General features: G+C 48.7%; 1 protein-coding gene and 1 pseudogene across 2 annotated transcripts; one reads left to right on the forward strand and one right to left on the reverse strand.

Annotated features, from left to right (window-relative positions):
- Positions 1-7052: 7052 nt before the first annotated feature.
- Positions 7053-8677, reverse strand: LOC147988010 (NAC domain-containing protein 30-like; annotated as a pseudogene). The gene is made up of 3 exons (XR_015615343.1): positions 8308-8677; positions 7906-8210; positions 7053-7823 (listed from the first exon to the last, which is right to left on the reverse strand). The product of XR_015615343.1 is annotated as an NAC domain-containing protein 30-like (transcript).
- Positions 8678-21275: 12598 nt separating this feature from the next.
- Positions 21276-22765, forward strand: LOC147988011 (uncharacterized). Its single transcript, XM_087545593.1, has 2 exons — positions 21276-22440; positions 22719-22765. Exons 1-2 carry the CDS (start codon positions 21276-21278, stop codon positions 22763-22765), a joined length of 1212 nt encoding a protein of 403 aa, XP_087401719.1.
- The last annotated feature ends 5109 nt before the right edge of the window (positions 22766-27874 follow it).

Genomic DNA, 27874 nt, shown 5'->3' on the forward strand with positions numbered 1-27874 from the left:
AGAGAATAGATCATGAAACATAGGTAGTAAATCCCCCTTAATAATGTGCCAGCACTTTTTATAGAACTCAGCCGGGAACCCATCCGGACCGGGAGCCTTATTGTTTTTCATTTGTGCAATAGCATCGAACACCTCCTTTTCTGAGAACGGTGCAACCAGGATATCATTATCAGCAGCAGTCAATTGAGGCACGTCCTCAACCCTGGACTCATCGAGGGACACACAATTGGCCTCCGGTGGTCCAAATAGCTGTCTATAGTATTCGGTAACATAGGTTTTGAGATTATCCTGCCCTAAAATAGTACCCTCATCCTGCTCTAGCTGAAAGATCCGCTTCTTTCTGTGTTTACCATTAGCAATGAGGTGGAAAAATTGAGTATTCGCGTCCCCTTGGACTACTTTGCGGACTTTGGCACGCAAAGCCCACTTCAATTCTTCTTCGGGGAGAAGTTCTTTCAGCCTCTTCTCCGCCTCATTTTTAACTTGGAGCTCGGCGGGCAGCAACAACGCGGACTCAGCTTTTACGTCCAAGTCCTGCACAAGAGAGAGGAGCCTATCCTTCTCAATCTTATACACCCCACTGAGATGCTTAGCCCAACCCCGTAAGAAACTTCTCAAATGCCTAATTTTATTCTGCCAGCGCTCGACCGCCGTCCTTCCTCCAACACCCTTAGTCCACTCCCTGGCTATGATGTCTAAGAATCGCTCGCGTTCGAACCAGGCCATCTCAAAAGAGAAGGTGCTTTTGTTTCCTATATGGTTCGGCTCCCCTGAGTCCACGAACAAAGGTGTGTGATCGGAGATTCCCCGCGTCAGAGCTTGCACCGTAACAAGAGGGAACTTCTGTTCCCACTCCACGCTGGCGAGAACCCGATCAAGCTTTTCATATGTCGGGTTTGGCATAGCATTAGCCCAGGTAAACTGTCTACCAATAAGCTCTATCTCCCTTAGATCTAAGCTTTCAATAATAGTATTGAACATAAACGACCACCTGCTGTCGAAGTTATCATTGTTTTTCTCCTCTCTCCTTCTAATGATATTGAAATCACCTCCGACCAAAATCGGAAGCTGTTCGGACCCACATATCCGAACAAGATCCGCCAGAAACACCGGTTTAAGCTCGGGTTGGGCGGCACCATAGACCGCTACCAAAGCCCAGTTGAACCCATCAACTTTAGACCTAACTCGAAACTTTACCGCGAAGTCACCCATTACTACACTCCGGACTTCAAGGGAATCACATCTCACACCCAGTAAGATGCCCCCCGATCTACCTCGTGGCGGGAGGCAATGCCAATCAAAATCAAGACCACCCACAAGAGAGGAAAGAAACTGCGGCGCAAAATTCTCTCGACCGGTTTCCGACAGAGCAACGAAATCTAACCGATGTTCCAGAGAAGCTTCAGCAAGAAACCTTCTTTTAGCCAAGTCTTTCAGACCTCTGCTATTCCAAAAGATTCCTTTCATAGTTCATCATGGAATTTTTTAGCAGTCCGAATCCTAGCACTCCTACGAACAGCAGAGTCGGGATAAATCTTTCGCTGCCACTTACACCTTGGCTTAGTGTGCTCCGTCACCCGGTCCTCATAACCGAACTGAACGGAACTGATATCTACATCGTCTAAGGGCGCATCATCGCCCTCCGACTCCTGATTAGAAGGTGCTAGGTCCGCACATAGATTATTTAGCACTCTAACCCCTAATGCATCAATTTCCTCATCATTCATGGGTTTCACCGCAGCAAGATTACGAATAGTCTCTAAGGCCCGCTCCGCCTCTAAATCTAACATATCATTCACCGAATTGGAGATTTCAATATCAGTAGCGCCTAGTGAAACGCCTAATTGGTTTGCATTATTAACAATCTCCTCAGGAGCAAAATGCAATAAAGAATTAGATATGTTAACGGACATACCAGTAGATATCGCAGCATCATGAAGCTTGGCCGCCCTCATAGCGCACCGCTGCTGCATATCGTCCACCTCCGGAAGGTCCAGAACGCGAGCACTCATCCGTCTCCCCATCGAGACCGGGTCTGGGATACCGCCAAAGGCAACAACCTCCTCTCGAGAATGAGGAAGCTGCGGGCTCCCGATGCCCTCGGACAAGTGCCCGGCGGGTATGGCAAGAGGCGGGACAACTGGGGCCACCTGCCCACTCCCTCCTCCTGCCCCGCCCACCGGCTCAGAGCGGAGCGTCGAAGTCGCCGAGAAAGCGGTCCTCCTGACCGCACACGATGAAGGGAAGTCTAGGGACACCTGCCCCAGCCCCTCCTCCCCCAGCGTCCCGGGGGATGCTGGCGCCACAGCCAGGGCCTGAGGAGGGAGAGCCGAAGCCACCTGCCTCGGGCTCCCGCTCCTATCGCTGGCGGCCCCCGACGTGGCCGGTGACACCGGCGTCTGTATAGGGAGGGGAGAGGACAAGGCCACCTGCCCTGACCCCCATCCCGAAAGGCCCACCTCGGTCATAGATGACAAAGCCGGAGCCACCTCAACCGGTACAGCAAGGGAAATAGGAGCGACCTCCGGCTCTACATCCCGAACTGCAGTCCCCGCAAAGTCTAAAGAAGGAAGCGTGTGCTCAAACTCATCATCAGTCTCTAACCTATCGCTCCACAGCTTGGGAGGCGCAGAAGCAGGCTCAAAGGACCCAAAACGCAGTGTCATCATGGGCACCGAAGGTGACGGTGTTGAGCCAGCTCCGGTCCCCTCCCCAGGCAACTGAGCATCTGGACGAGGTCCGGTCGACCCCTCTCGAGCAGACTCATCTGGCGCCCCCTTGGCTCCTGCACCACCATCACTCTCGTGCATATCAACATCATCCCCAGCAACCTCGTCAGCGAACATCTCAACGTCCTCAAACTCTATGTCGAGCGGGAATACCTCTCCCCTATATGTCCAGTGAACGACATCAGGCACGAAGTCAACATTCAGAACACTCACCAATATCCGAGCCACTCCATGAGCCCGAGTGAAAGCCATATCCACTCTCTCCGTCTTTCCAACCATGATACCCATACTGGCTACAACTCGAACGTCCTGCAGAGACGTAGATGGGGCCCCAGAAAACCGCAACCAGATCTGCGTAAGCGGCTTGCCTTTAAGCTCCACCTTCGTCCACTCGTGAAACTCCAAAATACACGTAGTACCAGGAACTCTACACAAGCCAAAACTCAGCAATTTATATAAATCCTCCATAGAAGGGAAATCCACCTTAAAGACATTAGCTTCGAGTCTGACCAGCTCCCACTGAAAGTCCCCCGGTGCCAACTCCTGAAGCCTCTGGATAATCTGAGCCTCAGTTACCTCGCCCTGAGTTGCTTTCACAATCCCGGTAGTCAGGCATTGTGTATCCTCGAGAATCTCCCTCGCGGCCGGGGACTCGAAGAACAATAACTCCGCACAGTACAGCCCATACATAGTCAGAGATGGAGTCTGGTCACGCACTAACAGGCAATCTCCCGAATCATGTGCAAGCTTGCCACACGAGTCACACAGCTCTGCGACGCACTCTGCAATAAAATGGCCCTTCTCACCACACCGGTAACACAGCATCCTTTCCTTCTTGCGCGCCCACTTGGCCGCCCTCTCGGAGTCAGACCTGTCTGATGTTTCACCCACAGCCCCAGGCACCGGAACATCAAACTTGGCCAGTGCCGTTACCACCTCCATTGCCTGAGTAGTAATATCCGTAAACTGAGCAGTATCTGTCTCAACCGCAGAAGCCCCATGGTCAACAGCAACCGGAGGCGGAGGTTGCCGACGAAACCTCCCACGGCCCCCACCCCGACCACCCCGACATCCACGGAATCCACCTCTCTGGCGGTGATCCGGACCGGATGCCCCCTCGACAAAGCCACCAGGAGGTCCGAGGAAAGGTCTCTCAGCAGACCCGTCACTCTGCCAAGTATAGCCTCGGCCTCCACCGGTAGACGAGGAACCGCGGTGCTGTCCGTCTCCATACGCATCAACACCATCATCACCCCACTGACCTCGGGGCGCCTCAAAAGACTCTCAAACTGTCAACTCCTTCCTAGGCTGCGAAGACCCTGATCGATACTGAGCCGGCCTCGCGGCATAGTGCGGCGGCGGAGCAGCCCGAGGCGGAGCACTACCCGGGGCCGGCACCACAGGTCTAGGACCAGACCCGCCGCCACGACCCATGGCAGTGGCCACCTGAGGCGACGGCCCCAGAGGTCGCGGCCCTACTGGGCCTCCTCTTCCCGCGGGTAAGCCCGGCGGCCTGGCAGGCGTTGGCCCCGGAGGTCGGGGACCAGCAGGTCCTCCACTGCCCGTAGGCACCACCGGCGGCCGAGCCGCCGCAGGCACGGGCGGCCGTGCCCCTTGGTTGCCGCCAACCCGTCCTGAGGGGGTGGGAGCGCCACGCCCGGCCCCGACAACAGCTCTCCCAGTGCCGGCTGCGCTGAGCCCCGCGCCGGGGGCCCCTCGACCAGCCCTCCCAAGCGGCGGCGGCGGCACGACGGCCCCGGCCGTACTCGCAGCCGCTTGGGGTTGCGCCGTCGGCGACCCACCCGCTCCGCGATATCGGTTGCATTCACATCGATTGATTGATTCTACCTTGTTCCTCGATCTTAGTTGGTCGGTGTCCAGGCCAAATTCCATCGGAAGGTGAAGGTAGTTGAGTCAGTGGAGCAGCAACGTATACAGCAAGGTGTCGAGGAAGTTCGAGTCGATGTCGGCTTCCACCTGCAATTGTCCCCGTTGGCGGACGACATCATAGCCGGCGTCTCCGCAGCTGGCAACGGCGGTGGTCGTCGGTGGGCTCTCGATCAGTTGCAGGATGTTACTAAACAAATTCTACTTGGACTCCAGCGGGTCCTCAGGGGGGAGTACTGGGTGCCCTGGCCCTGAACAAATGATAGATAGATAGGTACATAATTAATAATAGATAGATTGATGGCGATGACGATCATGTCAGTGGTCTATGCAAAAATTACAGCATAACACGATAATTAATGATGTTGCGACACGATGAGGGGATTTGTTATCAGTGACTTGTTTGTAAAAATAACATTGCGACTCGATGGAAACTCGCATGAGTAAGTTTCTAACCAATACCTATGGATTTGTTTTATTCCCGGAATTTATGAAAATTCAGAAATATTGTTTTCGCTAAGTTTATGAAGCCAACGCCATATTCCATGTTCCAAAAAATCCCCTTCCTTCCTGTTTAGAGGTATTCCATTGGTCTCGTATGTATTCAACAATGGATCGATCGTGAGCAAAGGAAAAAAAAGAATTTAATGATGAACATTATACATCAGCCATAGGAACAGTATGTACTTAGATAGGTAGCGCAAGTCCCCGTCACTTTGTTGACTATGGGTAGATAGATGTGTCACGGCTTGTTTTTAGGGACTGTCCACCTCTCAACTTAATTACGACTCAAACCTAGCCACAATCCTATGACACGCAAAATTAAATTAGACGGGAAAAGAGGATCGACGGGGAAACTCAATTAATCAACTCACTATGGCGCTCGATGCCAACTAATCCCCGTGGGCACATCACACATTTCATTAACCGTTCGTATGTGGTTGATCAACCAAAATGATTTCACGTGTATGGCCAAACAAAAGGTCGTCCCGAACATACGTACACTGAATGATGATGATTAGCTGTACAATAAATTCAGTGAGGTGAGTGTTCCCTCGAAAAAAGTAAAACAGAGGGGTCTATTTGGTTGCTGTAAGCTAAAGCACATGCTACTATGCTAGATACATCTGCCCATCAGACTAGCCACAATGGAAAGTAACATACACATATCCCTAGACTATGTTACTACCTTCATAGTGGGTAGTAACATAAGTGTGGTAACATGCAAAGCTTCATTTATTAGGTTATAGACTCATATTGCATTGGGGCATGTGATGTTACAGTAACTAGCTAAGTTACTGAAACTACCTCTCTCCTCATTAACTCATTGCCACATAAGCAAATTTGCTGAGTTGGACTCGATGTTAGTGCTGAAGTTGCTCCCACTGTGGCTAGTCTCAGGTGCAAGCAGGTTTTTTTTTCTCGCCCGAGAATTTCGAAAACCGTTCGAAAACTGGTCCTTCTGCTACCCACTGAGAAAACTCGATCCCAAATGATTTTTTCAAAAAAAATTGACTTTGAACTGACAGAGCGATCATCTAGAATTCCGACACTAAGGTGAACAGATAGCATGCTTTGTCCCAATGGTAACGCCCTGCCAGAGTGCTTGGGCTAGCTGAACAGATAGCATGCTTTGTTCCACTGAGGTCACAAAATTGAGATCCCTTACTCGGGCACAATAGTTTTTGCTAACCACTGCAATAGGAGCTAGCTCAAGTATAGAAGTTCTTAAAATATATTTATGTTAACAATATTTTATTTTGAATTCAAAACTCATTTGAATATCTTTAAAGGAAAAAATCTGAAATTTCCAATATATTTTGAAAACCGGCTATTTCAGACCCTATAGAAAAAAGGGTAACAAGAAAAAAAAAACCTTGGGTGAAATCAATGAAAAACGTAGCGCTATAACAAAATAATGCCCGGCTGCCATTAGTGTATTATATTGCGCTACAGCTTGCTCTTAGTGAGGCATTGTACATTGATTTATTTAGCGAGACGATTCTCAACATGCTATTAGGGGCGCTATGACGCGCTATTTTTTTAGTGGGCAAACACAAACACATGGACATGGAGGTTCCCCATCTAGGCATTATATTGCTTGTACTCTGTAGTCTGTACTGTGGAGTATTATTAGGAAATCATGATAAATCTACAGTGAAGCAGAGTAGTCTAGAGTGAAACACATAGATGTTGTTCCAGTGGTTTGTGAGGCTTTGCTTCTTCCGAAAGGCCAACGTTCAAATCCTGGGAAACACAAAATTTTAGTACTTTTTCACTCCAAACGCCCTTAGCTTGGTTTTGAGAAAAAAACGGCCAATTTGCAAATAGACACCTATAAAAAATTAGCGAATATGATTAAATCAACGAGTTTGCAGACTAAATTTGATCACTTCTCGAGTTGTTGGTCTAAAGTGTGCAACCAATTTGAGTTCATGGACTAGTGGCACATTTCACTCTAGATTCAGCAAGTGGAACACAGTAGTCTATAGTAAAGAACATGGAGTAGTCTAGCTACGTACAAGTGTCAACTGAGTCTCCAACTGCAACAGATGCACACGGACGTCATCTACTATCTGTACTGAATGATACTCTGTAGATGAAATTATTCTAGAAAATACTTCCGTCCGAAAATACTTATTCTAGAAATGGATAATTATTAGCAAATCATGTAGATGAAATTGATGATCCCGGATCGATGGTGCTCTGGTATCTCTGCTAACTCTACTTCACTGATGTAGCGTGTAGCAGAGTATTCATGGAGCTATGACGTGGACAGCAGGCTGTCCAGGAAGTTCCAGTCGATATTGGCCGCCTTTTCCTGTCCCTGTCCCTGCTGCTCGACGACGTCGTGGCCGGCGTCGCCGCAACCAGCAACGGCAGTGGTAGTCGGCGGGCTCTCGATCAGCTGTGGGATATTGCTGAAGATACTCTGCTTTGACTCCAACAGATCGACAGAGGAGTACTGGGCGGCCTGGCTTTGGAGGCCGAGTGCGCCGGCTCCGCCAGCGCCAGCGGCAGTCTGCCGGTAATGGAGCTCTCCACCGCCTTGGCCGTGCAGCCAGGGCGGCACGTCCTAGTAGCGGCTGAATCTCGGAGCGGGGCCATATGCGGGGAAGATGTAGGACGGTCTCTGGTTCGGGATAGGCTTCTAGAACGCCCGGCACACCACCCAGCCTTCCTCCTGCACACCACCCAGCCTTCCTCCTGCACACCACCATCATCCTCACCATCAACGCCAAATTCTCAAAAAAAAAAAAAACAGAGGAAGAAGTGAAGAATTACGTACCTGGGTGGGTGCGTGCAGGCTGTTCTGGCGGCGGTACTCGTGGATGATCCAGTCAGTCTTCCTACCGTTGGGTGCGCGGCCTCTGTAGAACACCAGCGTCTTCCTCATGCCCATGACACCGCGACTCCTCGACGAGGTCACCCGCTTGTCCCTGCCGATAGCCTTCCAGAACCCGGCCGCCGTAGCACGGTTGGTGCGTGTGCCGCTGGGGTACTTGCGGTCCTTGAAGCTGAAGAAGTACCACTCCGACGACGACAGCTCGTCCTCCGCCACCTGACGCGCACCCCCTCCCCTGCCGCACCTCCCTGCACAAGCACTATTGTTAATTTCCAACTCGAATCGCTAGAACACCTGCCAAAATTACCAGATCAACTTCCAAAATTCAGATGAATATGTTTGTACCTTGGAGATCCCATGGCTCGATCCGGTATAGATCGACCTCTTGGATGATGTCGAGGTCGATCTTCTGGGCGGCCACCTTCCTGGCCAGGTAGTACCCCACCAGCTCCTCCTCCGTCGGGTGTTATGTGTTATCTAAACCCGGGAGGAACACGCGACTCCTCCTGACGATGCTGGTCCATTGCTAGCATCTAGCTGTCTTGTGACCTGTTCTCACGATTTGGTAGGTACTAGAGGTCGAGCGAATGTTCTGTGCCTCGGCACCGGCGCCGACGATGCTTGTCGTTGTTCTTTTCCCCTTGGGGTGTCACATTGACCCTCTCCCTACACGCCAACCCTCAAGGTGAAAACCTATGTCTGCACCGATAGACGTGGTGGTGATTCCTTGGCTTGACAGCGTGTCTTCTGTGCTTTCTCACTGCGGCGCGCTTGCACATTTATGTGTTTTTAGCGTTATTGGCTTAATTTGTCGTGTATTTTTCTTTGATCAGCTCTTGAGGTGCCCCATACCTTTTATCGTTGGGGCATGTGAATTTACTAATATAAACCGGGACGAAAGTATTTTTTGATTAAAAAAATGCGAGCACCCTTATGCGGGACTTAAACCCCGGGTAGACAGTTAAATAAACTAAAGTATAGCTGCAAAGTACAAGCCGCAACTAGAATCAATCCATAATGAAGGATGGATGCACCCAACAGGTGCAACGTACGTACCAGTGCAACTGGTAGCTGTGTCATGTGCGTATATTTCTCCACTGTTTTTTTTTTAAAAAGAAGACTCCTCGGCCTCTGCATCCGAAAGATGCAGACGGCCACTGCGTTGCTTGCATCGTACGTCGTTACGGCCTGGTTGGGTTGGGCCGGTAGAATACACATATCATATTTAACACGGTTATAGTACACTAGTGTATGTACATGATGATGGATGCAACTTGTGAGACGTACACACAGCTGAAAATTGTGCTCCGCCATAATTGTGATGGTACTCAGTGATCAAGTACTACTGTCTAGTAGCTAGATTGATGTATATCAAGGATAGGTTGGTCCCAGATTATACATTCTGGTGATCGCAAATATTAATTGAGCAGAGCAACACTGTATTCGTGGACTCATAACTAAGAATATAGATTGTGCTGTCCGGCCGGGTCAGTGTCATGTGTACATATACTTACATATGAATACGTCGCAGATACTCTCTCCGTTCAGAATTACTTGTCTAAGAAATAAATATATCTAGATGTATTTTAGTTGTAGATACATTCATTTTTATCCATTTTTATAACAAGTAATTCCGAACGGAGGCAGTAGTAGCTAGCTTCTGTATGGTCGGGGGGTCGTGGTCCAAGCTATGAATGTTGTAGTGATCTCATGTATCAACGTGACAGTTCACTAGTAGAAAACAGGGCTATGGTCCAGGCCAGCTCAGCCCATTAGTCCCGGTTCAGTCTAGAACCGGGACCAATGTGGGCATTGGTCCCGGTTCGTGAGCCCAGGGGGCCGGCCGGGCCACGTGGGCCATTGGTTCCGGTTCGTCTGGACCTTTTGGTCCCGGTTAGTGGGACGAACCGGGACCAATGGGCCTCGCTCCTGGCCCACCACCATTGGTCCCGGTTGGTGGCTTGAACCGGGACCAAAGGCTTCCCTTTAGTCCCGGTTCATGTCATCAACCGGGACCAATGAGGTGCCTATATATACCCCCTCGCGCAAGAGCAGAGCACAGTGCTCTGTTTTTTCTGGCCGAGGGGGAGAGGGCTTTGTGGTGCTCTAGCTCACCTCCTATGCACATGAGGTGTTCGATGGAATGCCCGAGCCACACTACTTAAGCTTTCTCCTCTCGAAGCTCGACCTCCAAGCTTCATTTTCCTCGAGATTTGTCTAGACTTAGCGGTCCGTCACGCCCCGTCCCCGTCTTCACCGCCGTCGATCACCCGCGCCGATCTCATCACCGACACCACCGTGGTGAGCCTCTTGTTCTTATCTTCTTTCTGAAAGGAAAAATATTCTTACTTGTATGTTTAGATAGATACTTGTATCATTTTCTTACATTTTTTATTGCATCTTATATAGTGCAATGGTTTTGGTATCCGCCCCCGTCGGCCCTCGTCCTGTCTATGATTCGGATTTGGTATGTATATTATCTTTATAACTATTGGTTCATTTATTGTTTATGAAAATTATGCCGATCAACGTGACATAGATTTTATTTATCTAGGATGTATGTGAATTGGAAATGCCAACCGACCCTATTGTCGAGAGGTTAAATTTAGTTGAAGAAGAAAACAATTTGTTGAAGGAAAAAATAAAAAAAATTGAGGAGGAGAAGATGATATTGGAGTTGCATGTTGCGGATGTCGTCGATGATCACAAGATCAAGATGGATGCAATGCGCTTGAAGATTAGAAAGATTAGAAAATATGCCATTCATACCGAGGCTTGGTATCATTATGCCGTTGGATCAATTGTTACCTTGGTTGCGATTATGATCGCATTTGTTTTCGCATTGAAATGTTTTACATAGTTTCAATGTATGGTTTAATTAATTAGATGCTCTGGAGAGCTATATGTTATTAGATGAGAACTATGTATGCACTTTGGTTTTAATGTGATGATGAACTTCTATTAATTTGGACACTTAATTATATATAATGCACGCAGATGAATCGGCAATGGATGTACGGTGACAGACACACCCGCGAATACATTAAGGGCGTGCATGAGTTTCTCGATGCGGCTGAGGCAAACAAGCAGAATGGTTTTATGTGTTGTCCATGCACTGAATGTGGGAATACGAGGTCTTACTCTAACCGGAAAATCCTTCACTCCCACCTGCTTTACAAGGGTTTCATGCCACACTATAATGTTTGAACGAGGCACGGAGAAATAGGGGTTATGATGGAAGACAGCGAAGAAGAAGAGTACGATGACAACTATGTGCCCCCTGAATACGGTGATGCTGCAACGGGGGGGGGGGGGGGGCTGGTGAAGATCAAGAGGAACCAGACGATGTGTCCAGGGCATGTTGGTACGAAGTTCTGCAAAGTTGTTCTGGAATGGAGTCCCGGATAGAATAATCCGCCTTTTGGTACGAATTCAGCAAAGGCCTTCCAAATAGCGATATTCGGAAGGCTCTTGCTGAACTTTGTACCAAAAAGCGAATTATCCTATCTGGGACTCCGTTCCAGAACAACTTTGAAGAGTTTCGTACCATCATGCACATGTTACTTTCGCCTAATGATGAAGACATGATTTTGTTGAATCCTTTGACACTAGGCAACCTCCCGACCCCTCAGCGATCCTCTCGAACATGAGAGGAAGAAGAGGGTCGTCTAGGGGTCGAGGGTTCCAGGGTCGTCGAGGGTTCGAGGGGTCGAGGATCGCCGAGGGGTCGAGAGAGGTTTCCTAGTGTCAAAGTATTGAAGAAATCCATGCCTTCATTATTAGCCGGAAGTAACCAGGGCATGTTGGTACGAAGTTCTGCAAAGTTGTTCTGGAATGGAGTCCCGGATAGAATAATCCGCCTTTTGGTATGAATTCAGCAAAGGCCTTCCAAATAGCGATATTCGGAAGGCTCTTGCTGAACTTTGTACCAAAAAGCGAATTATCCTATCTGGGACTCTGTTCCAGAACAACTTTGAAGAGCTTCGTACCATCATGCACATATTACTTTCGCCTAATGATGAAGACATGGTTTTGTTGAATCCTTTGACACTAGGCAACCTCCCGACCCCTCGGCGATCCTCTCGAACATGAGAGGAAGAAAAGGGTCGTCTAGGGGTCGAGGGTTCCAGGGTCGTCGAGGGTTCAAGGGGTCGAGGATCGCCGAGGGGTCGAGAGAGGTTTCCTAGTGTCAAAATATTGAAGAAATCTATGCCTTCATCATTAGCCGGAAGTAACCAGGGCATGTTGGTACGAAGTTCTGCAAAGTTGTTCTGGAATGGAGTCCCGGATAGAATAATCCGCCTTTTGGTACGAATTCAGCAAAGGCCTTCCAAATAGCGATATTCGGAAGGCTCTTTTCTGAACTTTGTACCAAAAAGCGAATTATCCTATCTGGGACTCCGTTCCAGAACAACTTTGAAGAGCTTCGTACCATTATGCACATGTTACTTTCACCTAATGATGAAGACATGGTTTTGTTGAATCCTTTGACACTAGGCAACCTCCCGACCCCTCGGCGATCCTCTCGAACATGAGAGGAAGAAGAGGGTCGTCTAGGGGTCGAGGGTTCCAGGGTCGTCGAGGGTTCGAGGGTTCTTCTCCTCTATTCTTTCTTCTCCTCTTTTTTTTTCTTCTTCTTCCTCTTTTTTTATCGGGAACGAGGGGCGTCGAGGGACATAGATGTAGTGTCGTCATTGTCGATATATACCCCCTCCCGATAGCTTACTATGATTAGGTAGCTAGTTCTACGTTTGACACTAATATATCCATCTGTCATGTTTGAATAATAATTGCCATGTTGTAAATATTTGTAGAAACTATGGACACCGCCCTAGACGAAGCAACAAAAGAAGCGTTGTTGAGGGACATAATCACAGAAGGAAGTGATGCCATCTCGTTGTTTCTCAACGAAACCGATGGTCTGGAAGGAGAGGGTGAACAAGCTGGCTATGGTGACCTAATGCCGGTGCAAGAAGAAGAACATGAGGACGGCTCCGGTGACCCAATGTCGGTGCAAGAAGGAGACCGTGATGACGGCTCCGGTGACCGAACCGAGTCCGGCCAGGTATATATATTAGTTTAGCCTATGCTGACTAGCTGATTGATGCATTCATTGTTTTGGTATGTACACATATTAATTAAGTCTCTATTCTTTTTTCTAGCCCTCCGGATCGAGCACAACTTCGGTAAAGAGACGAGGCCCGAAGAAAAAGTTGAGCTCGGATGAAAAGTTTGAGATCATAGCAATCGCGCCCGACGGCCAACCTATTGAACCCCTCCGGACAAAGAGCGCATTTGTTGCTCAGTGCGGGGTTCTGGTTAGGGACAAGATCCCGATAAGCATCCAGCAATGGTTTAAGCCGGCTACAGAAGACCCTGAGGTGTCTTATGTCAATGATATGCAGAAAAATGATCTTTGGACTGAGCTGAAGTCAAATTTCACCCTACCGCCTGAGGATAATCCAGAGAACCCAGTTAAAGAGAAATTAATCAAGTCTTTTGCTCTGAAGAGGATGGCAGAACTATTCAGGAGGTGGAAGAAAGAGCTGAATAAGTTTGTCGAAAATAATGAGACACCAGAATTCAAGGGCAGATATGAGAAGATCAGAGATCACTGGCCCGCATTTGTGGCCCACAAGACATCGGAAAAGAGTCAGAAGATGTCGGAGACAAACAAGCAAAATGCTACGAAGAAGAAGCTTCACCATCGCACGGGGTCAGGTGGCTACCTCGTAGCCCGGCCTAAGTGTTCCAAGACTGAGAATGATCTGGTTCATAAAGGGATCGAACCAGAGACAATTAACTGGCCAGACTGTTGTCGGACTTGGTTCTTCGGGGCTGGCGGAACCTTGGACCCTGTAACAGGGAAGTGCATTTGGACGAACAATCAAATGGACATACCAGTCAGTAAGCTTAAGCAGTATATCGAAGGAGCGCAGGAAGGGACGTTCTTTCCAGACAGAGAGAACGTTGAGCTCACAATGGCCCTCGGGAATCCTGAGCACCCTGGACGGACACGAGGCACGCCAGGCTCCGTTCCGTGGAAGGTTGGGTTTCCGGACGTAGGCGGTTACAAATCCCATGAGAGGAGGAAAAAAGTGCAGCAGACCCAAATGCAGGCGCTGCAAGCAAGGGTAGACGCGATAGAGGAACGAGAAGCAAATCGCAGCAAACATACTGCCGAAGCCTCCCCCGAAGCTACCCCGCCATCTCAGCGCATAAGCAGCGTGGCTTCCACCGAGCTGCTTCAGCCGGAGCATGCCTTGACGGCTCCTGCCAGCTATCCCGTGGATGCTATAACGGAGTCTCAAAATTGCCACCTTATGACGCAATGGATGAATTTGAAGGTCAAGGCGGCTGTTGGCTCTGTTTATCCTACTGAACCCGGCGCAACTTTTCACTGCCGGCCGATTCCAGAAGGATATGCTAGGGTGATGGTGGATGAGATAATGGAGGGATTTGAGGACCTCCAGCTTGACCACCCTACCGGTGAAGGGGAGACTCGGCTGGGGTCTGCTCTGAAGACTCCATGCCTATGGCGGAAGGAGCTCATCAACCTTCCGAACTGGACGCCTCCTCCTCCTCCTCCTCCGGCAAGTCAGGGCACTCCGCCTCCACCGCCTCCTCCTCCGGCGAGTGACGATCAGGGCCCTCGGCCGGCTCCTTCTCCGGCGCATGGCGGCACTCCGCCTCCTTCTCCGCCTGCGCCGACGCGCCCGAGCAGCCAGCCTCCTCCTTCTCCGCCTCGTCAGCAAGGGCGGAAGAGACCTGCCGCCGCTCCAGCTGCTCCGGCGCGTCGTAGTCCTTCTCCTCCGCCTCTTAAGCAAGTAAAGAAGACAACCGCTCCGTCTGCTCGGTCGGCGTCTAGCAGTATAACCAGAGGCGGGAGGACATACAGATTCGGTCCTTCTCTGAAGACTCCAGACAAGTTACCATATGAGAGGACCCTGGAGGAGAACGCCGAGATCGCGCGAGAAGAAGTGAGGAACTTCTTTGAAGGGGTGAAAGCAAAGAAACATCCACCTCCGGAGGAGAAGGTAGATCGGGTGAAAGTGAAGCGCACTCTGGCTGCCCTGACAAAACCACCGAAGTCTCTGCCGAAAGGAAACTATGACCGCATTATTGGAAAGGAATTTGCCGAAGCGGAGCGGTCGGGAAGTACTGTCAGTGATCAAAGGCTGAAAGAACGACGAGCTGGGAAACAAATTGCCCAGCTCGGCGAACAAGCGAAGCAATCGTGTCCCCCGCTCAAGGTGCCTAGCCACAACGTCGCTAATGATCCGAGGATGGTGCCCGGTTATAGCAATCTTGGAGATTACCTGCCCGACGATATACATTATGATTTCATGGAGGTGCAGATACAAAGATACGAGTACGGGAAGCCTCTCGTCAAAGATGAAAGATCTCTATTAACGATGATGCGAAGATTGCATGATTGGTACTTGAAAATCTGCAGAGACTCTGGGGGGAGGAGTACTTTGTATGTGAAAGTTAAAAAGGAGCATGACCTCGTTGGAATTGATCTGTTACCTGTTCCATTTGAGGAGTTCTATCAGTTTTTCAATCAATTGGCCCTCGATAAAACAACGATCGCCTGCTACTATCTGTAAGTAGTACTACTTCTGTCATTAAGTTTCTCTATATAGCTTAGCTCTTTCATTGCATGTATTTATAATCATCCTCACTATATTATGCAGATTGAAGATCGCCGAATTGAATAAAAGACAAGCCGGTGATATTGGGTTCATTAACACATATCTCATAGATGCAACTCAGGTTAAATTTCATGCCGCAGATACCGAGACCAACTTGCTATGATCGTTGGTAATAAATCAAAACAAAGATATAATACTCTTTCCTTACAACTTCAAGTGAGTGTTACTGTCTTGTGCGTATTCGGTTTTCCTTATATATTAGTCAAGGTTATAGTAATGTAATTGATGAGTTATGCATGCGTGTGCAGTTTCCACTATATTCTCCTACATATTAAGCTTGAGCAGAGACTAGTAACCGTCTTAGACTCAAAACGAAAAGATCCCCAGGACTATGCAGACATGACTCAAATACTCGAGAAGTAAGTTAAATCGATCATTATCCACCATATCAGCAACTTTGTTCATTTCCTGATATATCAAGTAATTGTTTTCTTTCTTCGGCAGGGTTTGGAGAAAATTCACCAGAAAAGCTCCGGGACTGCCGAAGGAGCTGCAATTTAGACACCCGAAAGTAAGTACTATAGTAGCATTTTAAGCGCATCTACTAGTCATTCAAGCGCTAGTTTCATCAATACCATTTGGCATTCTTGCTTATCAGTTTGATTAACCTCTATTTCTTGTAAAGTGGTTGTGGCGGGAATAAGGGAATGATTTCTGTGGATACTATGTTTGCGAGTCCATCCGCCACACGACCTGTGAGCGGGGCTACACTGAAGAACAATATGAAGTACGTAAATAACAACATTCACAATTTTATTTTATTACCATCATTTGTGTTGAGTTTCATTCATTCATATATATATGTATTGACCCCCTTCTTTAAATTAGATGTTTCGGAAGCGGGATGAACTCTTAGCACCAGCTCGCATGCGAGGAATTCAAGAGGAATTGGCGGCATTCTTTCTTGACCACGTGATCCCTGAAAACGGAGAATTCTATGTGGCCCCTAAGTCCGTATGATTATATTTGTAAGAGATAATTATTGTATATATGTAGCCGGTAGTGTCAGATAGATATACGAGAACTTGTTGTTCGACCAATCTCTCGAAGAAAGAGAGATGGTCGATATCACTTCTCTCTGTATGCATATATGTTCATCACGATCTTCTGTTTCCTTCGTTTGCTTACTAGCTAGCCAGCGTGTCTAGTCCTCTCTATACGTATGTATAGTACGTAGCGTCGACCAAGCACGGACATAAGAGAGGACACTTCTCTCTATTAATTATAGCTAGCTAACACAATATATGAAACACCTAAATTAACCCCCCAAAACCCCCAAACCCCCCTTCAAAAAAAAACTAAAACCCCAGCCACAGAAATGCTGACGCGTGGATGCCTATTGGTCCCGGTTGGTGCCACCAACCGGGACCAAAGGGTCTCCTGCCTAGGCTCTGCGCACTGCCCACGTGGAGGCCCATCAGTCCCGGTTCTGGATTGAACCGGGACTAAAGGGTCGGGGCATTAGTACCGACACTTTAGTCCCGGTTCAGAAACCGGGACTAAAGGCCCTTACGAACTGGGACTATAGGCGCTTTTTCTACCAGTGGTTGCTGGTCGATCACGACTCGTGACTATCTCTGTGGAGCCATAGATGTCTAACTCAACCCATAAGTGATCGACAAAAAGAACTGTAACCTTGTAAAAAAAGTGTAAGTTTTTTATCTTGAAAAATGTAAGTTTAGTAAAGTACATTTCGTAAAAAGTGTATTTTTAACTATAATTTACATGTGTGTTTTACATCTCTGAATGTACAATTTGCTTATCATTTAGATATATTAAAACTGAGCTCCCTCCCAACCCTCTCAGGCCATCAGCGTTTCTAATCGTTGGATTGCCATTTTTAGTCATTTTTGCACGTCGGATTCGCTGTTAATCCCACCTAAATCTCATACGCAGACTATCTCGCACGCCAGGCCGCGCTGGGCTTTTCGGGCCGCTACTCCGATGGCTTTTTCGAGTGTCTTACGTTTAATTGGGCCTGCTGGCCTACTGGGCCTTTGCTACAGTCCTATCCAACACTACGCACATGCGTGAAACGCAACAGACGAACCCTAAACCACGTTAGCGACCCTGCTCTGTTCCGATTGCGCCACCTGACATGGCCTCGGATTGCATTGGCGGCTGCGTGGCCGACGCGAGCAGCGTGACCGGAGCCCATTCTACTGCGTGGGCTTCTAGAGATCCATCGGAGGAGCGACAGAGGATGCGCCGACGCGGCGGTCTTCCTCCATCCAGCCTACGCGAGCCTCGCGAGAGATTTCGGCGTGGGTGGGGATCAATCCGAGGCGAGGCTTGCCAGTGATCCGGCGCCGGAGGGGATCGACCTCAGGCAAGGCATCCAGCCTCGACCCGAGGCGACGCGCGCGAGGATCCGGCCATTGACAGGATCCCGATGCAGGTCTTATCAAGAAAACCTAGGCACGCACCTTCCGCCGCCGCCGCCACCATCGTCGCCTCCTCCGTCGATCTCCTATTCCTTTTGGTGCCGACACAGCTGACGGCTGCGACGTGCACACAGGATCCCGATGCAGCAGACAGCGGTTCCCCGGAGACAGTAACTCGCAGCAGACGGCAAAAATACGCCGGTGGAGTTCTGCTGCGCGTACGGCTCAACCCTCCCCCACGCCCGCCCTGACGGCACCTCCATGGTTGACTACATCCTCCACGTCCGAGGAAGGCTAGGTACACCCGGCAAACCTGTCTTCCTTCTCCCTTCATTCTTGCATCATGCTCCTCTGTAGCTTATCCTGTCCATTCCTATTTGTTTTGCTTGGTTTGATGTTGTATATCATGGATGGGTGGCAGAACCTGGTAACGAACCCCACGCATTATTCTAGCTAGATGGCGTGCTGTGGCACCGAAGCTGTACGTACACTCTCATTTCCCTAAATGCATCATTTGCTTGATCACCTGGTTAATTGGCTGGCTAATTTTCCCCTTGGCTCCTTCTCGGTGGTCAACTGAATCTATTCTCAGGTCACATGGCTGGCAGATCGTGTCGGTATCGGGGTGTACTTCAATCCGTTCATTCAGTGGAGAGACATATAATTGTTGTATTTTTGTCTATTTAAATAATGATAAATAATGAGAGCTACGATCACATTCAGTCCATAAGTACTCCAGTAAGACTGAGATATAAGTAGTTCAGTTCATCTCATCAGTGCACTCCATCAACAATTATTTCAATCTAATTTCGCAACACTGCCGTGTGATCCCCGGACACCTAGAAAACTGCAGCTCAAACAATATAAGTAATATCTTCAATGGCCACTGTAGTTACTACACAAAAATTAGCTCATTGTAAACCTGAAAATTGGTACACAACTGTTCAGGTCACCACCCATGTACACATGATAACTTTTTTTGCAGTTTCAGTTTGTTCTGGCTAGGATTCTTTGTTCCTTACAAAAGAGAGGAGGGCACATTCAGATAAGAGGCTTGGTAGTCAATTTGATCGTACTCTAAAATACAAAAAGAAAATAACAACATGATTAATACCAATGACCTAGAATTTCTGTAGTTTTGATTGTCAAATATGGCCGCTGCCCTTCCGGCCTACAACCACGCCATCATGCCTTCCCTTGCACCTGTGAGGAGCAGTTATCGCAGGAGGACAAGGAGGAGCACTCATCTAGCTCGCTGCAGGTCCCCATCTTTATTTTTACCTTCATCTTGTGCTGCCTATGGTTGAGATTTAGCGGAACACAAGCTAAAAGATTAGCACATCTTGAAGAATTATAATTACCTCTCTCTTTGTTTTATAATTATCCATCCAAAGATTATTCTTGTTAGCGTTTGCCAAATGTTTGATATGTGGTCTGGTTGTTTCAGAATTTCTGTGGGATTTACATTGGGCACAGGGGACTGTTTCATATCTGAAAATTATTCTCCTAACCTTCCAGGTTACACAGTCCCCTCTACGTACCGCTTTCTATTTAACTCTCCAGTTTAATACAAGTTGAGGTTATTTATATCTAGGTAGGGCAGCACTAAACCAGATGAAAAAACAGCAGCCAAGCATACAATGCGAGATCAGTTGTGTTGGAATAACACAGTGATGGTCTTGGGAGAAAATGAAACTTAAACTGTTCATTAGTTATCTTGGTTGATGCAGGTTCATCCCCGAGAAGCTCAGTAAAAAATAGCATGTGAAGACATTCTTATATTAATTTACCGGATATGATTCACATGATTTATGCCTACCAAGTGACAAAATATGAAAATGAAGCTATTTTTGTACTGTAAGCAGTGTAGTCCAGGGTTAGTAACAAGAAACTAATTATTCATGCAGAAAGCTCCTACAACTCGATATGGACATGTTGTGATGAAAAAGGAAAGATTCAAGATTTATAGTTTTCAATATTGTTCATCAGTTGTATATATAGATGCATATTTTCATATAGAACGATAGCATTAATTTCCTCGAGTGTGTTATAGTTACATGTTTGGCTATGTTTTTGTACAATAAATCTGAGCTTATATTAACAATGGTAGAGAATCTCGTGGCTACTTAGAAGACTATAAGGTTGTGTTGTTAGACTGAGAAAGTAGTCTGACATCAAAGTCAAATTATTCTCATATATGTATGGTTGGTATTACTTCTGTGGAAATTGATCAGAGTTACATATGATTCTTGTTATAAAAGTAGTGACCTGTCATTAAGTAGTGTAGTATGCCAACGCATAGCTTTCGACCCAGTTGATCTGGCTAAGTTAATCCTTACAATGGTGTTTCTCCACTTTAATTTATAATTCTCATGTTTCCTGCATACATATGTCGGGTTACTGCCATTTATCCACTTAGCGAAGGCTAGCTGCTGTGCCAATGTTCATAGTACGGTGGCGGCTATAAATCAAAGCGAGCTACAAATGTACATGCAAAATTGAAAGAAACTAAAATAGTACTTGCAGTAGCCATAGTTCCTGCTTAGTATCTTTCTCTCGTGGGTTGCTCCTTGCCATCGATTGGATAATCTTTTATTTCAAAATGGAAGGGAAACTTCCCCGAAACAATTATTTTAGTTTATTTTAACTTTCTCTATAGTTTATCATGCATATTAGGGTCTCTCTTGTTAGAGTTATAATATAAGTCATGTACCCCTTTGTATTTATCCCGTTGTATAAGGGGTTTCCTACATATGTTCCACACCTGTACATGTATATATATATATATCGGCCTATGGCCTCATGGGAATACAAGTTGCTTATTCCTAACATGGTATTAGAGCTAGGTCAATTTTTTGCACGCTGCAACTCGTGCGTTTGATCCGTCTGTTCGCTCGAAGCAATCGATCTCCAACCCCGCTCGATCTCCTCTCCGTCTGCTCGATCGAAGCAGGGGGCTCGTCCCGCAGGCGCCCCCGATCTCCTCTCCAGCCGGCCGCTCGAAGGACTCCCGCTGCCGGCCCGTCCCGATCGGAGTCGCCCCGCCCACCAGTCAGCTCGGCCGCTACCGGCCCATCCCGATCGCCCCGATCTCCCGCAGCGCCCTCCCGAAGCTGCCTCGATCTCCCGATCGCCTCGATCTCCCGCTCGACGCTGCTCCCGCCCCAAGCCAGTGCCTGCTCCCGATCTGGTCGCTCTCGTCGGATCTAAAAAAATGTCTACTAGATCAGGCTATGTTGCTGTTCCTCGTTGCCCGGTGATTTTTGATGGCTCTAACTACACCGAGTTCGTTGGCTTCATGCGCATTCACATGCATGGCATCCGTCTCTGGGGTGTTCTTTCTGGCGAGGTCTGCTGTCCGCCACGTCCGGTTCCTCCGGTGGCCCCTACTCCGCCAACTCCACTGGTTCTTGCTCCAGATGCTAATCAGGCCGCCAAGGATGCGGCTAAGCTTGCTGATGAGGCTGCTGATCGTGCGTATGATGAGAAGGTTTTGGCTTATGAGGAGGCTCTTCAGATTTATCATGGTGCTCTGTCTGCTTACACCCAGTGGCTTGATGATGATGCTCGTGCTGCCGCTGTTCTCACTGCTAGTGTTCTGCCTCAGTTTGCTTCTGAGTTTCTGGGTCTTCCTACTGTCTTTGAGATGTGGACCCGTCTTCGTCAGCGCTATCAGCCCTCTGGTGATGCCTTATACCTCTCTGTGGTTCGTCAGGAGCATGCTCTTCAGCAGGGTGACTCTACTGTTGATGACTTCTATGCACAAAGTTCTGCTATCTGGCGCCAGCTTGATTCTCTCCGCAGTGCTGGGTGTCGTACCTGCCCCTGTTGCCAGGCTGTCCAGGCCAATTTGGAGTTTCATCGCGTCTATGAGTTCCTGTCTCGGCTCCGTAAGGAGTTTGAGCCCCGGCGTGCTCAGTTGTTTGCTCGTGGCCGTATTTCTCTCATGGAGGCGCTTTCTGAGATTCGTGCTGAGGAGACTCGCTTACGTGGTGCTGGTTTGCTGGAGGTTCCTTCTGTGCTCGCTACTCGTGCTCCTACGTCACCTGCTGCACCGACCCCTTCTCGCTCGAGTGCTCCGCCGCTCTTGCCCACTCCTTCTGGAGGCTCAGGTCGACCCCGTCCACATTGCGACTATTGCAACAATGATGGTCATCTTGAGTCTCAGTGCTACACGAAGAAGAAACACCTGCGCAAGGCGCGATCATCATCTTCAGGGACTTCATCATCTACCTCGACAGCTTCAGCCATTGCTTTGACTGAGCAGGATATTCTGAGACTTAAGCGTCTGCTCGCGGCTTCAGGTTCTTCCTCGACGGGTACTGCTGGTTCTGTGACTGATGCTTCCCGCACTGAGCAATCACCCTCTACACAGTCAGGTACATCCCCATGGGTTCTGGACTCTAGAGCTTCTTTTCATATGTCTTCTCATTCTTCCACTTTGTTCTCTCTTCGATCACTGGATTCTCCTGTTCATGTCTTTACTGCTGATGGTACTCCACTTTCTGTTGCTAGTTGAGGCAATCTTACCACTCCTTCTTATTCTGTTCCTGATGTTGCTCATGTTCCTCGACTTACCATGAATCTGTTTTCTGCTGGTCAACTTACTGAGTCTGGTTGTCGCGTCATCCTTGACGTTGACTCTTGTTCTGTCCAGGACCGTCGCACGCACACTCTGGTTGGGGCTGGCCCTCGCCGCCGTGATTCTCAGGGTCTTTGGGAGTTGGACTAGCTTCATGTTCCTTCCGCTGCCACCACCATCGCCAGTTCTTCTGCTTCGGTCGCCTCCGTTACTGGTTACTTCCAGCAGTGGCATCATCGACTTGGTCATCTGTGTGGTTCTCGGTTGTCTTCTTTAGTTCGTCGAGGTCTTCTGGGGTCTGTCTCAGGAGATGTCTCTTTAGAGTGTCAGGGTTGTCGTCTTGGCAAGCAGATTCAGTTACCATATTCACATAGTGAGTCAGTGTCCAAGCGTCCTTTCGATTTAGTCCATTCTGATGTATGGGGTCTGGCCCCTTTCGCTTCGAAAGGTGGTCATAAATACTATATTATTTTCATAGATGATTTCTCTCGTTACAAATGGCTTTATTTCATGACTTCTCGTTCTGAGGTGTTGTCTATTTATAAGCGTTTTGCTGTCATGGTTCATACTCAGTTCTCTTCACCCATTCGTGTTTTTCGTGCTGACTCTGCTGGCGAGTATATCTCTAAGATGTTGCGTGGTGTTCTTGCTGAGCACGGGACTCTCTCTCAATTCTCTTGTCCTGGTGCTCATGCTCAGAATGGTGTGGCTGAGCGAAAGCATCGACATCTTCTTGAGACGGCTCGTGCATTGATGATTGCTGCCTCTCTCCCGCCTCATTTTTGGGCTGAGGCCGTCTCCACATCCACCTATCTTATCAATATACAGCCTTCCGCTGCTCTACAGGGTGGTGTTCCTTTCGAGCGACTTTTTGATCGTTCTCCCGATTATTCGATGCTTCGCTCGTTTGGTTGTGTTTGCTATGTTCTTCTTGCCCCTCGCGAACGCACCAAACTGACCGCTCAGTCTGTTGAGTGTGTCTTCTTAGGCTACAGTGATGAGCATAAGGGCTATCGTTGATGGGATCCTATTGGTCGTCGGATGCGTATCTCTCGAGACGTGACTTTTGATGAGTCTCGTCCCTTCTACCCACGCCCATCTTCCTCGACTTTTTCAGTGCAGGATATCTCTTTCCTCACTTTTCCTGACTCACCTATCACCCCCGTCGAGACTGTACCTCTCCGTTCCACTTCCTCTCGTTCTCCACCTTCATCTCCGGTGACTTCCTCCCCGGTCTCATCTCCCAGCCTGTCACCGGCTTCTACACCTTCATCTCCGGTGACTTCTTCGTCGCCACCCCCCGATTCTACCTTGACGATTCCTCCTTCTATTATTCCATCTTTTCCTCAGCATTACACTCGTCGTCCACGACCAGTCGATGCCTCTGTGGATGAGTCATCATCTTCCTCTCAGCCTACTTATGGCTTGCGTTCTCGTCCTCGTCCGCCTGTTGATCGCTTTGAATTTCCCACCGCTGGTGCTACTGTTCTTGAGCCGACTTCTTACCGTCAGGCTGTTGTTCATCCTGAATGGTAGTTTGCGATGGCAGAGGAGATTGCTGCTCTTGAACGCACTGGTACCTGGGATCTTGTTTCTCTTCCTCCCGGAGTCCGTCCGATCACTTGTAAGTGGGTCTACAAGGTTAAGACTCGCTCCGATGGTTCTCTTGAGCGTCACAAAGCTCGTCTTGTGGCTCGTGGTTTTCAGCAGGAGCATGGTCGTGATTATGACGAGACTTTTGCTCCTGTGGCCCATATGACCACTGTTCGTACACTTCTTGCCGTTGCCTCTGCGCGCCACTGGTCTATATCTCAGCTTGATGTTAAGAATGCCTTTCTTAATGGTGAGCTGCGTGAGGAGGTGTACATGCAGCCACCACCTGGGTATTCTGTTCCTGATGGCATGGTATGTCGTCTTCGTCACTCTCTCTATGGCCTTAAGCAAGCCCCCCGCGCCTGGTTTGAGCGCTTTGCCTCTGTGATCACTGCTGCTGGTTTTTCAGCAAGTGCTCATGATCCAGCATTGTTTATTCACCTTTCTCCTCGTGGTCGGACTCTTCTTCTTCTTTATGTTGATGACATGATCATCATGGGGGATGACCCCGAGTATATTGCCTTTGTAAAGGCCCATCTTAGTGAGCAGTTTCTTATGTATGATCTTGGACCTCTTTGCTACTTTCTTGGGATTGAAGTCTCTTCTACCTCTGATGGCTTTTTTATATCCCAGGAAAAGTATATCCAGGATCTTCTTGATCGTGCTGCTCTTACTGACGAGCGCGTTGTTGAGACTCCTATGGAGCTCAATGTTCACCTCCGTGCTACTGATGGTGCTCCTCTCCCTGACCCGACGCGTTATCGTCATCTTGTTGGCAGTCTTGTCTATCTAGTTGTCACTCGTCCGGACATCTCTTATCCGGTTCATATTCTGAGTCAGTTTGTCTCTGCTCCCACCTCGGTTCACTATAGTCATCTCCTTCGTGTTCTTCGATATCTTCGAGGCACGATCTCTCACCGTCTATTCTTTCCTCGCTCCAGTTCTTTACAGCTTCAGGCCTATTCGGATGCTACGTGGGCTAGTGATCCTTCAGATCGCCGTTCACTTTCTGCTTACTGTGTTTTTCTTGGTGGTTCTCTCATTGCCTGGAAGACGAAGAAACAGCTTGCAGTTTCCCGTTCGAGTGCCGAGGCTGAGTTGCGAGCAATGGCTCTTTTGACGGCAGAGGTGACTTGGTTACGGTGGTTACTTCAGGATTTTGGTGTTTCTGTCACTACACCGACTCTGCTCTTATCTGACAGTACATGTGCTATCAACATTGCACGCGATCCAGTGAAGCATGAGCTCACCAAGCATATTGGTGTTGATGCTTTCTATGTGCGCGCTGGTGTGCAGGATCAGGTTATTGCTCTTCAGTATGTGCCTTCCGAGTTACAGTTGGCGGATTTCCTGACGAAGGCTCAGACTAGAGCACAACATGGCTTTTATCTCTCCAAACTCAGTGTTGTTCATCCATCATGAGTTTGAGGGGGGGGTGTTAGAGTTATAATATAAGTCATGTACCCCTTTGTATTTATTCCGTTGTATAAGGGGTTTTCTGCATATGTTCCACACCTGTACATGTATATATATATATCGGCCTATGGCCTCATGGGAATACAAATTGCTTATTCCTAACATCTCTCACGGATTCAGGTGCTGCAGAGGATCACTACATGATTGAGATTGGTGGCCGGCGACGGAGGCAATGGGCATGGCTCGGCGATATGCACACTCTTGGTGCTCTAGATCTGCAAGCCCTATCTAGGACGGAGTGATCATGTTTCAGGCGAATGCTTTGATCATCTTTGAGGCATCGTCCTGGAACTCTGCCCTTGAGCTTTCTGAGTGAATACTAGAATGATATCCAGAGCATGAAATGGCGGTATGCCCCTTTGTAATATCCCTTTTGGAATCTTTGTCTGTTAGACTACAATGTAATACTACATGCCATAAGGCATTGACTTTTTCAAAATAATAAATGTTGGCCAAAAGTTTTAAATATTTGCACAACCTATTTTTATATTTATTTTAAAAAAATATTGGTAATGTCTTTCTTCAGTATTTGTGGGAGTTTTTTTTAGGAGCAAAAAAGATGCCATGATCAATCATGAAACATATATCCATAAATCATCCTAATTCTTTCAAATAAATGTATTCAAATTATTTTATATTCCTGACAAATTAGAGCCAAAATAGACGGGCGCAGCAACGCGCGCCATTAACGATCTAGTATTCTTTAGAAATGTAGAGAGTATACATTTTGTCAGTCAAACCTACGCATGGATAGCCCAAACCCAGTGTTTGGGATGGGCTCAGGCTCAATTTTTAGTGAGAGTGCCCAAACAAGCCCGACGAGGCTTTTAAAGCCGAACCCCGGCCCAAGGTATTGCCCATACGGACCCGATTTACGTTCCTTGGTAGCAGCTTGTTCATTTCTCTTTTTTTCTTTTCTTTTTTGGCGACCCATTTCGTCAGCGGCCGTCCGTTTGGGTCGGCGCGGACAAAAAAGGCGGCCCAACGCGCCGACCCAAGCGGACACACATCCGCTTTTCGTCCGCGGGCGACTCATTTCAGGTCCATTTTTGAGCCTGATTTGCGTCGGCGCGGACACGCGACGGATGCGCGCGCGCTCGCCTACTTCTGTCCCCGGGCCCGCTCGTCTGTGGCACATTTGCCTCCCCCCCGGCCAACAAGCAACCCTCGCCCTCGCCTCCTCCGTCGCCGACGCCGCCGCCCATTTTGCCGGCGACTCTTCCAGCTGCCGCCGCCTCCAACATCCGCCTAGCAACGCCGCCCCTGCCCCCAGTCGCCCGCCGCCGCCGTTTGCCGCCGGGGAGCAAGCTGGTTCCCGCCGCCGCTTCCCCCACCGCCCAGCCGCCCCGCGACCAAGAAGACGCCTCGCCGCCCCCGTCACATACGACCGACACGCTCGTCGGACGCCGTCACACTCGTCCGACGCCGGCCGGGCAGCTAGTTGGTCTGTGGGCGCCGCGTCTCCCCTCGCCGGCCGTCTCCTTCTTCGACGCCCGCAAGCCGTTCAACAGTTTGCCAAGGTACGAAAATGGACTCTGCCGACGAGTTTTTTTTCCCACAATTTCCTCTGCGACTACGACGATTCGTCGTCCGACGACGAGGAGGAGATATTGGTTGTCGTGTTGGTCCATCACCACCTCAACAACCAGCGGCCATTGTTCCGTGGCTCCATTCCGGGCCACCTTCCGGCGTTGAATCGTAACCGGGAGAGCAGGCATTTCCTTCTCTGGAAGGACTACTTTGATACAACAAACCCGTTGTTCAAACATCACAAATTCCGCCGCCGGTTCCGTATGAGTAGGCAGGTTTTCAACCGTATTAGAGAGGGAGTAGTCGGCTATGATGACTAGTTCGAGTGCAAAGAGGATGCCGTCGGCAAGATTGGTTTCTCCTCTTATCAGAAATGCACTGCCGCCATCCGAATGCTTGCATACGGAGTGCCCGGTGATCTCATTGACGAGTACGTCCGTATGAGCGAGTCTACATGCCTAGAGTCCCTGTATAAGTTCTGCAAGGCTGTGATTGCTGTGTTTGGCCCTGAGTACTTGAGAGAGCCGACAACTGAAGATACAGCCCGTTTGTTGGCGATGAATGCTAGCAGGGGCTTCCCGGGGATGCTTGGCAGCATAGACTGCATGCACTGGGAGTGGAAGAACTGCCCT

The sequence above is a fragment of the Triticum urartu genome, chromosome 2A (genome assembly GCF_056163025.1).
Source record: "Triticum urartu cultivar PI428250 chromosome 2A, HENAU_Tu73, whole genome shotgun sequence".
Taxonomy (NCBI): Eukaryota; Viridiplantae; Streptophyta; class Magnoliopsida; order Poales; family Poaceae; genus Triticum; species Triticum urartu.

Excerpts from the sequence above, each read along its gene's own strand:
- LOC147988011 (XM_087545593.1), top strand. The coding sequence starts at position 21,276 with ATGTCTACTAGATCAGGCTATGTTGCTGTTCCTCGTTGCCCGGTGATT. Across the intron at positions 22,441-22,718 it reads ATCACCCTCTACACAGTCAG|GACCGTCGCACGCACACTCT; the intron begins GTACATCCCCAT and ends TGTTCTGTCCAG.